Below are 15,439 nucleotides of genomic sequence, written 5' to 3'. Positions count from 1 at the left end.
CCCCAGGTCCCACGTTAGCCAGATTCTCAAGGGGGTGCATGCATATGGAGTTCGTTTGTAGAGGCTGGAAGCCCTGGTGCACCCATTCTCTCTCTCTCCTCTATCTGTCTTTCTCTCTGTGTCTGTTGCTCTCAAATAAATAAATTTAAAAAAAAAAAGAAAAAGAAAACATACCAGTGTAACTCCAGATACCATGAAGGAGGAAATTCTTCTTAAAGAGAAATTCTATTTTTTAATAATTTATTTAATTTATTTATTTGAGAGACAGAATGAGGCAGAGGAAGAGAGTGTGTGTGTGTGTGTGCACACCAGGGCCTCCAGCCACTGCAAACAAACTCCAGATGCATGTACCACCTTGTACATATGGCTTACATGGGTCTTGGGGAATAGAACCGAGGTCCTTTGGCTTTGCAAGCAAGCACCTTAACTGCTAAGCCATCTCTCCAGCCCAAAGATAAATTATTAAATTAGTCAATACCTGATATTTGTAAGAAATTACAAAAATTGGTAGCCAAACTGGATAAGAACTTAAAACAGTTGTTCCAGGTGGAAGCTTCTGTTTTACTATAATCAGGAAGCCAAGAAAAAGAAAAAGGTACCAGAAAAGGAGATAAAGAAAAAAAGGATAGATGTCACGAGGAAATTATAACAGTAATGAAGGTTGCCCAGGAAGGACCCCTTCATTGAAACATTTAACTGGGTGAAATCTAAAATATAAATATATAAAATAAAACATTGACATCAAGGTTTTAACCAGGAGAGAAACTGAGTCTTATTGTTAAGGCCTCACTCATTAACAGCTCACTGATGCTAATTAATTATGGTTTAAGGGTTATAAAAACTGACTTTAAAGCCGGGCATGGTGGCACACGTCTTTATTCCCAGAACTTGGGAGGCAGAGGTAGGAGGATCACCGTGACTTCAAGGCCACCCTGAGACTACATAGTTAATTACAGGTCAGCTTCAGCTAGAGTGAGACCATACCTTGAAAAACCAAAAAGAAAAAGAAAAAAACTGGCCTTAAGACTCTCAGTAAAATAAATTAGGTTTCTCTATTCAACAAGGTTTTAACTATTGGAGAAACTGAGTTTTAAGATTAAGGTTCATGTATAAGTGTTCAATTTCCAAAGAGAGGTACTCATACCTAAAGATCTTGTGACTTTAAAGATAGATTCTGGTTTATTTATGCTAATTTTTATTGAATGGACATGTCCAGGTTTAATCACTTAGGTTTAAATTATTTAATTTCAGTCACTATAACCTTTATGCTCTGGTTAGGTAAAATATATTGGGATAGCTGGTCTAAGCTTTATCAGTTTTAAGTTTGGGTAAGACATAAATTATTTTATGTTAATAAAAATTTCTATGATACATAAAATCAATGGCTAAAAAGAATAAGTGAAAAACATTGCTTACCAAATGGTGTTTTCTCTTTCAAAGTAAATTTGTCAAGGGTTGTATTAGAGATGAGCTGCATTGGCTCAACAAAGACCAGATTCTGCTCTAATGTATGTAAAGTAACTGTCTCATTTCTGGCATCTCAAATCCAATGCTTATTTAACTCTTAAGATATATTCCCAGGCTGGAGGGATGCTTAGTGGTTAAGGCATTTGCCTGAAAAGCCCATGGACCCAGGTTTGATTCCCCAGGACCCACATTATCCAGATGCACAAGGGGGTGCATGGAGTTCATTTTCATTGGCTGAAGGCCCTGGCACACCCATTCTCTCTCTCCCTCTCCTTCTCCCTCTCCCTCTCCCTCTCTCTCTTTCTGAATCTCTCTCTCTCTGTCAAATAAATAAATAATAATAAAATATTTTTTTTAAAAAACAGACATATACCCAGATTTCTGGTTAAGGTGGCAGCTTAGGAACCACACCAAAGCAGCTTAGAGGAGAAAGAGCCAAAGAATACTCAGCAAAATACACGCTTTTACTAAAAAGTGAGGTATTAAAGAAATTAAAACAGCAGTGAAGAAGTAGGAGAGATCCAGGGCATCCAGAGCCCCCACAGGCAGACCTCAGTGGCCCCAGCAGCAGCGCCTTTGGCTCCAGCAGCAGCAGCAGAGGCAGTGGCTATGGCTATGGCTCTAGCATTGGCAGCGCCAGCTCCAGCACCATCATGAGCAGCTATGGCAGTGGCAGATCCAGAAGCAGCAGCTTCAGCAGGGGCAGCAGGGACTCCAAAAGCAGCACCTCCAGTACTGGTGGTGCCAGGTCTGTGGGGCCACTGCTGCCAGGCTCAGCTTGCCACATAGGAAAAGCCAGTGCCCAGCTCCAGAAAACAGAACAGTGGTCCAGCAATCCAGCCAGCCTACTTGAACCCACAGGGCACCAAAGAGGGATGCATAACTGAGACAAAAATCATCCAAAAAGGTAACAGGGATTGCACCAGGGAAGGGTTTCACTTGGTCACAAGCTGACTTGGAACCCTCAACAGACCAGAAATCTTAACCTCTTTGTTGATAGAAGATCTGGTTGCTATAATACCTACTCTTGCATAAATACTTGGGGCTGTTTTTCATTGAATGTGTACATCATTTAGTTATATTTTAGAATCTATCTGTATTTTGCTCCACTCAGCCTTCTTGAATACTCCCATAGCAGGCAAACCCAGCCCCTAGGAACACTCTTGTAGATACTCTGAGAGTCTTGTGAACCACACCTAACACCTTAAACTCCTATTCTGAAGATATATAACATCAGATCAATTGATACAGCTAAGAATACCCAGCTAGATAGACAATCCAAGCATTAACTTAATCCAAGATGAAAAATATATACATTATAACACAAGAAACACTAAAAAGCAAGGCAATATAAATCCACTAAAAAGTATTAATGCATCAGAAATGACCTCCAGTGAGAACGAGTAGGAGGAAATGCCTGAGGACGATATGTTCAAAGAACTCAGAGAAGAAATCAAAGGAATCAAAGAGGAAATCAAAGGAATTAAAGAAGACACAGGACACCAATTTAATGAAATAAAGAAGTCAATACAAAACATAAATAAGGAAATAGAAAGAATAAAAAAAAACAGTCAGAATTACTAGCAATGAAGAATACAGTTAATGAAATAAAAAAAAAAAAAAAAAACTCTGTAGAAAATCTCACCAGTAGAATGGATGAAGGAGAGGACAGAATATTTAAACTAGAAGACCAGGTGGCAGATCTAACACAGTCCAACAAAGAGAAAGGCAAACTAATAGAAAAGTATGAAAAGGAATTTTAAGATATTCAGGACACTATGAAAAGATCAAACATAAGAATTCAGGGCATAGTAGAAGGAAAAGAATTGCACTCCAAAGGTATAGCAGGCGGCTTCAACAAAATCATAGAAGAAAACTGCCCCCAAGATGGGAAAGAGGTGCCAATGCAGATACAGGAATCCTTTAGAACACCAGCCAGACAAAACTTGGAAAGAACCACTCCTCGCCATATTATAAGCAAACTACCAAACACACAACCCAAAGAAAAAATATTGAAAGCAGTTAGAGAGAAATATCAAGTTACCTACAAAGGCAAGCCCATCAGGATTACAGCAGATTATTCAACACAAACTTTAAAAGCCAGAAGGGCTTGGAGTGATGTATTCCAACTTCTGAAAGATAACAACTGTCAATCAAGATTACTTTATCCTGTAAAGCTATCCATTCAAATAGACAGTGAAATGAGGACATTCCAGGACAAAAGCAGGCTAAAGGAGTAGTTGAAGTCAAAACCAGTTCCACAGAAAATATTTGAAAGAATCCTCTATACCGAAGAGAAGGAAAAGCACACATATAAGGAACCTGGAAAAAACAAACAATACTCAAATATTAGTTAACATGAGAGAGCAGAGGTAGAACCGGAACCACACACACACACAAAAAAAGGCAAACATAAATACACACATTTCAATAATATTTCTCAATATCAATGGCCTGAATGCCTCAAACAAAAGACACAGGTTTGCCAACTGGGTTAAAAAGCAGGATCCTATAATTTGTTGTCTCCAAGAAACTCACCGTCCTACAATGGATGGGCATTATCTTAGGATGAAAGGTTGGAAAACAGTGTTTCAAGCAAATGAAGCTAGAATTCAAGCAGAGGTTGCTATCCCAATATCTGATAAGGTAGACTTCAGTCCAACATTAGTCAAGAAAGATGAGGAAGGTCACTTTATATTGATTAAGGGCACACTCCAACAGGAGGACATTACAATCCTAAACATATATGCACATAACATGGGGTACCCCAAACTCATCAAACAACGCTATTAGAACTAAGGTCACAGATAACACCAAACACAGTGGTAGTGGGGAATTTCAACATCCCACTTTCATCAATTGACAGGTCTTCCCAGGAAAAAATAATCAGAGAGGAATCTGGATTAAATGAGATAATAGAAGGAATGGACCTAACAGATATATACAGGACATTTCATCCAAATAATGCAGAATATAAATTCTTTTCAGCAGTACATGGGACATTCTCTAAAATAGATCATATATTAGGACACAAAGCAAATCTTAACAAATACAGGCAAATTGAAATAATTCCTTGCATTCTATCTGACCACAATGGAATCAAACTACAAATCAATAGCAAGAAAGACTATAGATCATACACAAAATCATGGAAGCTAAACAATGCATTACTAAATGATGAATGTGTCAATAAAGAAATCAAGAAGGAAATCAAAATATTCATAGAGTCAAACAATAATGAGAACACAACATACCAAAATCTCGGGGACACAATGAAGGCAGTTCTAAGAGGTAAATTTATAGCTTTAAGTGCCTATATTAAGAAGTTAGAAAGGTCGCAAGTAAACGACCTAATGCTTCATCTTAAGTCCTTGGAAAAAGAAGAACAAGGCAAACCAAAAATCAGTAGACAGGAAGAAATAATAAAGATTAGGGCAGAAATTAATGAAATAGAAACAAACAAACAAACAAACCCAGCTATAGCACTCCTAGGCATATATCCAAAGGACTCATCTCATTTCCTTAGAAGTACGTCCTCAACCATGTTTATTGCTGCTCAATTTATAATACCTGGGAAATGGAACCAGCCTAGATGTCCCTCAACAGATGAGTGGATAATGAAGATGTGGCACATTTATACAATGGAGTTCTACTCAGCGGTAAAGAAAAATGAAGTTATGAAACTTGCAGAAAAATGGATGGACCTGGAAAGTATTATACTAAGTGAGGTAACCCAGACCCAGAAAGCCAGGTGCCACATGTTCTCTCTCATATGTGGATCCTAGCTACAGATGACTGGGCTTCTGCGTGGGAATGAAAATACTTAGTAGCAGAGGCCAGTAAGTTAAAAAGGAAACATAAAGGGTAGAGAAAGGAAGGGAGGAGGATACTTAATAGGTTGATATTGTATATATGTAATTACAATGATTGTAATGGGGAGGTAATATGATGGAGAATGGAATTTCAAATGGGAAAGTGTGGGGGTGGGGAGGGAGGGAATTACCATGGGATATATGTTATAATCATGAAAAATGTTAATAAAAATTAAAAAAAAAAACAATCCAAAGAATCAATGAAACAAAGAGTTGGTTCTTTGAAAGGATAAGCAAGATTGATAAACCCTTAGCAAATCTGACCAAAAGAAAGAGAGAAGAAACACAAATTAATAAAATTAGAGATGAAAAAGGTAACATCACAATAGACACCAGAGAAATTCAAAAAATCATAGGAACATAGTATAAAAACATATACTCCACAAAGTATGAAAATCTGAAAGAAATGGAAGATTTCCTTGATTTATATCACCTACCTATATTAAATCAAGATGAGATTAATAACAAATAGACCTATAACAAGTATGGAGATCCAAGCAGTTATCAAAAATTTCCTAAATAAAAAATGTCCAGGCCAAGATGTATTCACTGCTGAATTTTGCCAGACACTTGGGGAAGAACTAACACCATTGCTTCTTAAACTTTTCAATAAAATAGAAAAAGAAGGAATTCTACCAAACTCCTACTACAAAGCCAGCATCACCCTGATACCAAAACCAGGCAAAGATATAACAAAAAAAGAAAATTACAGACCAATCTCCCTCATGAAGATAGATGCAAAAATTCTCAACAAAATATTGGCAAGCAGAATACAAGGATATATCAGAAAGATCATTCACCCAGAACTAGTAGGCTTTATACCAGAGATGCAGGGATGGTTCAACATACGAAATCAGAAAATGTAATACATTATATAAATGTACTCAAGGACAAAAATCACATGATCATATCATTAGACGCAGAAAAAGCATCTTACAAAGTCCAACATCCCTTCATGATAAAAGTCCTACAGAGATTAGAAATAGAAGGATCATATCTCAATATAATAAAGGCTATATATGATCAGCCTATAGCCAACATATTACTAAATGGGGAAAAACTGGAAGCTTTTCCACTAAAATCAGGAACAAGACAAGGGTGTCCACTGTCCCCACTTTTATTTAATATGATACTGGAAGTTTTAGCCATAGCAAAAAGGCAAGAGAAGCACATAAAAGGGATACAAATTGGAAAGGAAGAGATCAAGTTATTAATATTTGCAGATGACATGATTCTATATATAAAGGACACTAAAGACTCTATCAGTTAACTGTTAGAGCTGATAAACACCTACAGCCACATAGTAGGATACAAAATAAATACACAGAAATCAGTAGCCTTCCTATATGCTAACAACAAACACACAGAGAATGAAATCAGAGAATCACTCCCATTCATAATTGCATCAAAGAAAATAAAGTACTTGGAATAAACCTAACCAAGGAAGTAAAAGATGTCTACAATGAGAACTATAAAACACTCAATCAAGAAATTGCAGAAGACACTAGGAAATGGAAAAACATCCCTTGTTCCTGGATTGGAAGAATCAATATTGTGAAAGTGGAAATCTTACCAAAGCAATCTACACATTTAATGCGATCCCCATCAAAATTCCTATGGCATTCTTCAAGGAAATATAAAAAACAATCCAAAAATTCATTTGGTATCACAAAAAACTTCAAATATCTAAAATAATAATGAGCAACAAAAATGAGGCTGGTGGTATCACTATACCTGATTTTAACGTATACTACAGAGCCATAGTAACAAAAACAGCATGGTACTGGCACAGAAGCAGACATGTAGATCAATGGAACAGAATAGAGGACCCAGATGCAAATCCAAGTAGCTACAGCCACCTGATATTCGATAAAATTGCCAAAAATACTCATTGGAGAAAAGACAGCCTCTTCAGCAAATGGTGTTGGGAAAACTGGATATGTATCTGTAGAAAGATGAAAATAGATTCCTCTCTCTCTCTCTCTCTCTCTCTCTCTCTCTCTCTCTCTCTCTCTCTCTCTCCATGTACAACAATTAAGTCCAAATAGATTAAAGACCTTAACATCAGACCTGCAACTCTGAAACTGCTTGGGGAAAAAGTAGGGGAAACCCTTCAACATATTGGCCTTGGCAAAGACTCTCTGAATATAACCCCAATTGCTCAGGCAATAAACCACAGATTGACTGCTGGGACCTCGTGAAATTACGAAGATTTTGTACAGCAAAGAACACTGAATAAAGCAAAGAGGCAACCTACAAAATGGGAAAAAAAAAAATCTTTGCCAGCTATACATCTGATAGAAGATTAATATCTAGGATATACAAATAACTAAAAAAATAATAAGAAGAAGAAATCAAACAAGCCAATTTAAAAAATGGGCTATGGAACTAAATAGAGCATTCTCAAAAGAAGAAATATGAATGGCGTATAAGCATCTAAAAAAATGTTCTACATCCCTAGTCATCAGGGAAATGCAGATTAAAACAACATCGAGATTCCATCTCATTCCTGTCAGGTTGGCCACCATCATGAAAACAAATGACCATAAATGCTTGTGAGGATGTGGAAAAGGAGGAACCCTTCTACACTGTTGGTGGGAATGCAATCTGGTCCAGCCATTGGGTAAATCAGTGTGGAGGGTCCTAAGACAGCTAAAAATTGATCTACCATATGACCCAGCTATAGCACTCCTAGGCATATATCCTAAAGACTCATCTCATTTCCTTAGAAATACATGCTCTACCATGTTTATTGTTGCTCAATTCACAATAGCTCGGAAATGGAACCAGCCTAGATGTCCCTCAACTGATGAATGGATAATGAAGATATGGTAAATTTATACAATGGAGTTCTACTCAGCAGTAAAGAAAAATGAAGTTATGAAATAGCCAGGAAAATGGGTGGATCTGGAAAGGATTATACTAAGTGAGGTAACCCAGGCCCAGAAAGCCAAGCATCCCATGTTCTCTCTTATAAGTGTACCCTAGATACAGATGACTGGCCTCTGTGTGAGAAGGAAAAAACTCAGTAGCAGAGACCAGTAAGTTAGAAAAGAGATAGAAAGGGAAGAGAAAGTAAGGGAGGGGGCATTTAATAGGATGGTATTTTATGTATGTAAGCAGAAGAATACATTAATGGGGGTGAAAAGGCCCAAAATGAGGTCTGGGGAGGAGATTGAGTAAAGGAAAGGTGGAGGGACAGCTAATCAAAATCTAAAAGGATATAAATAAAACATATGTAATCCTACTTTTTGGGGAAATGGAACACTCAGGAGCTGTAGATTGTTGCTAGAAAATTTTCAGTGCCAGGGATGGGATATCTTCCAGTGAGTTGTTGGCCAGGGAGATACCTGATGCCCCCAAAACATTATAGGCCATTGCCCAGTCCCTTGGTTTCCCACCAGGAATAGATGGTAAGACCCTATTGCTGAAGACTCCATGTACTTGGGCTGCAAAGGCACTGAGAAATCTTGCTGGAACTGAGCTGATAACCTCCTCCATGTAGACCAGCTGACAGAAAGCTGGAAGAAGCCATTCTGCATGCAGTTCAATGGGAGAAAGAGAAATGACCAGTGAAGATACTCATCAGCGGACACTGCAAGCCTTATAATTGGCCAGCCAGGCCAAATGAGCCAATGGGTGCAATAGTGGCACATCTGTTATGGGGGAAAGCAACTGCCCTCTAATTGGACTAGAGACCTACTCCATGGGAAGGGAATACATACCTGATACTGGAAACTTAAAACAGGGATGGTCATAAGCCCTAGGGCTATAACACCTGCTGTTGTCTGGACAAATGTATATACTATGCTTATCAAATTGCCCATTAGGCACTTCTGTTAATGTTCACATCCTTATGTTAATGCTACTCTCACTTTTGGTTGAGAATCTTCTCTTTTCAGATGGCAGTGACTTTGGGACAACTCAGAAGGTATCATGGTGATGGAAAGAAATGACCACAGTGTTCAGTACTGCAATATCTATATGAGACCTTCCAAGACTCAGGGTCTAATGCGGAAGAGGTGGCAGAAAGAATGTAACAGCCAAAGGAAGGGCAGGCTTCCATACAACATGCTCCCTCCAGACACAAAATGGCCTGGATATCCATGGTCTCAGAGTGCCTGATACTACCTGCATAAGGCCATCATAAGAGGAGGAAAAGATCAAGATCAAGACATCAAAAGTAAATGAGAGACTAATTGAGATGGGGAGGGGGTATGATGGAGAGTGGAGTTTCAAAAGGGTAAGTGGGGGGAGGGAGGGTATCACCATGAGGTATTTTTTATAATCATGGAAGTTGTTAATAAAAAAATTTTTTTAAATTTAAAAAGATATATACCCTACTTTAGGGTACATCCTCATGCTCAAACAACTGTCTTCATCTGAGAAAAATAATTTTAAGTTCTGGTTCTGTTTCCAATGTTCCCAAAGATGTTTTCAAACACAGACTTTATACTGTCTTATTTGTCCTTTTCTGGCAATTTCTAGGTTAAATTAATTGGTTTAGATTTGTATTGTTTTCAAGATTGGTAACAGTTTCTGCCTGTATTTATAACTATTAGATATTTGAAGGATATGTGCCTACTTTCTATGCCTCAGATGTGGCCTATGCTGCCACAGGACAACCAAATTTTAAAAGGATGGACAAAATGACTTTAAGCTCTTGTGCCCTTCTTTAACTAAATCTATTGCAGTAATCAAATGTTCTCTATATGTACATACATCCTGGTTGGTTTAACTTCCTTCCTAAGTATATTAATCACCTGTGTAGAAGCCAAAACCAATTGGAATCACTGGAGCTAACAGAAACAAACAAACAAACAAACAAGACCAATATGTTAGCCTGTGTTCTCAAGTCATGAGGAAACTGGAAATCATGGGACACTTCTACACTGGCCCCCTGGTAAATCACCATTCTTCCTGATCAGGGAAGATACAGAGACTCAGAAACAAAAAATCGGTGTGCAGACTGAAACAGGAGAGTCACAACTGAGGAGCAATCAGTCCTCCTGGCCTTCCAAAGAAGGGAAAATTACTTGGCCAGAATGAAAATGATTCATCCTAACAGACAGAAAGCACCAGCAAGCTATAGAGCTACTCCTGGATCCCTAGAATCTCTTTTGGAGAGCCATTAGAGACCTCCAAAATTAAAACTTGATCAAATTTTAGCTATTTGCTTGGTCTTAAATACTCAGAGAGAAATTTATAACCAAAGATAAAGGGATACCTCAAATATATGAATGGCCTATTGAGTAATAAAATGAGAGCTTTCCAAGAGGGGAAACAAACAAGATCTTAAGACATGTTGTCCCCAGCTCTAATAGTTCTAATTCTATAATAAGAAAAGAACAATCATACTTGCCAAGCATTATTTTCAAATCTGGACTATATTACCAGATGACTCTGACCAATGGTCATTTAATTCAAAAGATTTCCTTATACTGAGAACCATGGCAAATCTCTTCTAATTTGTGCCAGGACCTCCTTAAACAAGTCCTGAGACCAAAAATGTATTTGTATAGCCTTTACTAGCACCCAGTGGCTCTATGGTACCAACATTTTGTCCTGACTATCCCCAGGACAAATTTAAAAAGGTACATGCTGGAAGGCTATTATATAAAATATAGTATGAGGGCTGGAGAGATGGCTTAGTGGTTAAGTGCTTGCCTGTGAAGCCTAAGGACCTCGGTTCGAGGCTTGATTCCCCAGGACCCACGTTAGCCAGATGCACAAGGGGGCACACGCGTCTGGAGTTTGTTTGCAGTGGCTGGAAGCCCTGGCATGCCCATTCTCTCTCTCTTTCTCTCTCTCCCTCTTTCTCTCTCTGTCTGTTGCTCTCAAATAAATAAATAAATAAAATTTAAAAAAAATAAAATAAAATATAGTATGAAAGTTAAATGTTGTATATATATTTCTGATAACCCTGCTAATATCTTGGCTATTTTAAAAGTCATACAGAAACAGACTCAGACTATATCAGACACCAATGTGCCATTCAATGAACAGTTCTTGAAAAAAACCTCTGCCACATCATGCTCAGATGGTCCTGAGACAATACAACCCCATCTACCTGGGTTTCCTCAAATACTCCCCAAGGCCTACAAGTCCACAGAAGGACAACCCTGAAGGTGACCAGCTTGCTGTGTGCTCAACTTCTCATTAACCTTACTTTTATCCTTTCTCCCCAACATTCTCTTCCAAGTATATCTTCCTGCAGTCCATCAGTACACTTTTGGGATCCTTCAGAGTAATTCCCCTCTCTGGTAGAGACTCTCTAACTGCCACAAACAACTTCGTGCCCCATTCAGCAGGAAAAAGTTGATGATCTGACAACATCGCCCCTTGTCCACTAAAAGCAGTTACAGTCTTCTCATGAGGGGAAAAATAAAGGGAGGGGATAGTCAGGGTTACTTGACCACTGAAGGTAAAAAGGGAAGGAAAGTATTCACTTGCCAGAAATCCAAGATCATCTGACTTCTTATCTTTTGCCTAGTTCCCTAGAGACCAGTTTTTTCCACAACCAACCAGGACCCCTCCTGGGAGGAAGGTCTTTCATAGAATTTAAACATTGAGGTTGGTCAAGTTCAGCCCCTGGAACTTGGTGCCAGAACTAATCTATTCCAGAGACATCCTCTAGCCCTAACCAACCAGCTGGCCCTCTGGTTCATAAACCAAAAGACAGCCAACCACCCTAAGGTTATAAATACCTTTGCAAGGGGAGGGCAGGTTCTCACTCTGTGATCACTTGGGAACTTTCAGCTGTGGGTGGGTTTTTGCCTTGGCTGGGCCTGGGCTGGCTCTTCCCAAGTCCAGGCCCAGCCGGGATGGGCTCGGCCTAGGCTCTTGCCGAGTCCCAGCTGGAAGTGACCCTAGCCCTTACTGAATGCATGTATTCTTTATCCCCTCCTACTCCCCACATGGCAGGAGCTCCTTGAACTTTCCCTTTTCTTTCCAGCTTTTTTCCCCAAGCCTTTCATGTGGGTTCTCTAGCCATATTTTCCTTGGCTCTACTCCCCTTAATAAATATAATAATAATTTTTTTTTTTTTTTTTTTGGTTTTTGGTTTTTTGAGGTAGGGTCTCATTCTAGCTCAGGCTGACCTGGAATTCACTATGTAGCCTCAGGGTGGCCTCGAATTCATGGTGATCCTCCTACCTTTGCCTCCCAAGTGCTGGGATTAAAGGCCACCATGCCCTGCAATATAATAATTTAATAATTAAAAAAAAAGAAATTTGAGTAGTTTCATTTTTATTTCATCTTGATTCCTTTTCCCTCCAAGACATCCTTGGAAATATGTTTATATATAAGAACTTCACCTGGTTATTTCTTGAGAATCTGAAATTTAGTAAAAAATAAATGCTCAATATTTTTCTAATGCTTGGCTTTCTGAAAATATTTGTTTGGTGATGTCAAGGGAGATAAACTGGGTCATCTTTAATTTGCTTACTTTCCATGAGTTCCTACTGGCCTGTTTGTGGTGCTGACATTCTCAAGCACAAAGAGTGCATCAGTTCTCACTTTAATAAACAAGTATGAGGGCTTCAGGGATGGCTTAATGATTAAGAAGTTTGCCTGCAAAGCCAAAGTATTCAGGTTTGATTCCTCAGGACCCACATTAGCCAGATGCATAAGGCAGTGCATATGTTTGGAGTTTCTTTGCAGTGTCTGGAGGCCCTGCCATGCCCATTCATATCCCCCCCTCCTCCTCTTTCTCTGTCAAATAAATAAATATAAATACCTATTTAAAAACACAGGAGTAGTATATTAAAAAATAAATAAATAAACAAGCATGAGATGAAATGATGAGATAATGAGGGAATGTATCTGCTATATCCAATCTGCATTGCAGAGAAGTATATAACATGAGCTTCAATGCCTTAAAAGGAACTTAGATTCCAAGCCTAAGTTTTTTGATGTAAAAACAAGAATAAGCTGGGCATGGTGGTTCGTCTTTCATCTGTAGATTAGTCATAGCAATATCTATAAACCAAATTGGTGCAAGAATATATGTCATATGCAAGCATTCTACAAATCTTTAATACCTGCTTTTTATTTTTATTTATCATTAGAGGGTGAAAATCTTCTCAATAAAGCTATGATACAATGTCTTAATGAATATTCTGAATCATGTTCTTACTACACGATATTTTGTATTCATCCTGAAGAGATTTGACAGCTTCTCAAACTTTAAATGCATGAAATGGAATAAAAAATTCTTTTATATCTATTGCAATAAGAAAAGAAAACATGGCTGCATTTGTGGGGTGATGTCTTCCTTTATTTGGTAGTACCTTTGGTGGTTGCTTTGCAAGACTACACGGAACTATGCCACTCCTCTAATGATGGCTCTTTGGTTCATGTTGTAGGTGAAATATGAAGTATGGTCCACAAGTGTTGGGCCTTGAGAGGCCCAGATGCAAGGTCTAGTAGAACTTCCTGAACCTAGCTAAAGTTTGGCAACTTCTGGCCAGCTATGACTCAGCAGGGCACCGAATTGCCTCTGGCCTGCTACTACTGCAAAAATGTTAGAGTTCCTGTGTATGCTTAGAACCAACCATTTCAAAAGTCACAATATGCTATTGGCCCTTACACCTCATCCTTTCCTGAGATCCCACCTTCGTTCTCAATGCTATATAAACACCTGCCTGATACAATAAAGTGAGGTCCTGCTTTGAAAAGTCTCCTGACTCAGTGTGATTTTTCTCCAGTGCCTAGGAGAGGTACTGGGTCATCGACACTCACCATCCCGCTCCGCCCCAAGGAGAGACCAGCAGGACTGGCTGTCCCACAGCCCTACCTGCCAAGGAATCTGGCAGACTGCCACCCCAATGTGGAGCATCTCTCTCTCTCTGATGGAAGAACACTGATGGGCAAATCAGTCTGCAGGTGAGTGTACCCTCATAAATTATGTGGCAGTCCTCATATCTAATGTGCTGACCTTTGCATCTGTAACCTGTGCTTGCTTGTCAACATCTCTTCATTCCCTTTCTCTTTCCTTTCACTTTTGGATTGCCAGCAAGCTGCATCTGTGGCATCTGTATTTCTAAATAGGCCACACATCCCTGGTGGACACACCCTGTGGGCAGACCTGGAGGTCACTTAAGGCGTATTGCCCCTCATTTGAGTGGGGACTCCATCCCAGAAGACAGAGCAAACCTGCTGAGGAGATCTGCTCCCATCCGTACCATGTTTGGTATCATCGAGTTGTCCTCTAAGGACATAGACTCATCTGGCTGTCACGGATCTAAATCTGAACTTAATTCTGCAGCACGTTTAGCTATTTTTTGGGTCCTTTGTGTTTGTGTTGTACTCATGTGTCTGTGAGTTGCTGTTGCCCTAACCAACCTCTTCCCTGTCAACGTTAATCCTGGCAGTAATCACCTCACCGCCTGGTACCCCCTGGGGGGCTCATGATCTAAAGGACCTTAAAAAGGCTGTGTTGGAGGATGGACATAACTCCCCCTTGGTGGAGACCATCCTCCAGGGTTTGGCTCATCATCAGTGTACCACCCAAGATTGGAAAAACCTTGCTAAAGTCATTCTTTCTGGCCCCCTGTACATAAAGTAGTGTGCCTTCTTTCAGGATGAGTGCCGTACTCAGGCAGAGCAGAATCAGGCCGCTCAGCCCCCAGTCCCAATCACCTTTGGCATGCTCTCAGGCACTGCTAATGTGCTTTCCATGGGCCTCCAGCAAACTGCCATCCCTGATCCATATCAGGATCAGGTGTGGGCTTTGGGAATGGCTGCATGGAGGAAACTGGAGGAAGGCCCATCTGAGGCCCCCATCACAAGAATCACACAAAAAGCTAGTGAAGACTTAGCTACCTTCATAGAAAGGGTTGAAAGTTTCCCCCTTCCCCCTGTGAGACTAGTTCATTAAAATGCTGGTCTGGGAAGGCATGGCGAGTGACCATAAGTTGGCCTGTGCTGGGCTAAAAGATCACTGTATAAATAAATGGATTATAGCCACCAAAGACATAGGATCCAGCTCCCATCAGGCGAGGGCCATGGTATCGGCCTTACAGAGCTCCGGCCATGAGGATACGACCACCCTGGTCTGTGCCCTCCAACAGACCTCAGGGGGAAAGGGGAGATCTTGT

The 15,439-nt window shown here is 39.6% G+C and overlaps 1 protein-coding gene across 1 annotated transcript in view; it reads left to right on the top strand.

The window, feature by feature from the left end:
• Positions 1–15,219, top strand: part of Veph1 (ventricular zone expressed PH domain containing 1) — a 368,903-nt gene extending 353,684 nt beyond the window's left edge. The window contains 1 exon segment of the mRNA XM_012947429.2: positions 14,923–15,219. Coding sequence (XP_012802883.2) covers positions 14,923–15,219 — 297 coding nt within the window.
• The last annotated feature ends 220 nt before the right edge of the window (positions 15,220–15,439 follow it).

The sequence above is a fragment of the Jaculus jaculus genome, chromosome 11 (genome assembly GCF_020740685.1).
Source record: "Jaculus jaculus isolate mJacJac1 chromosome 11, mJacJac1.mat.Y.cur, whole genome shotgun sequence".
Taxonomy (NCBI): domain Eukaryota; kingdom Metazoa; phylum Chordata; class Mammalia; order Rodentia; family Dipodidae; genus Jaculus; species Jaculus jaculus.
This window is presented reverse-complemented; position numbering and strand designations above follow the sequence as displayed.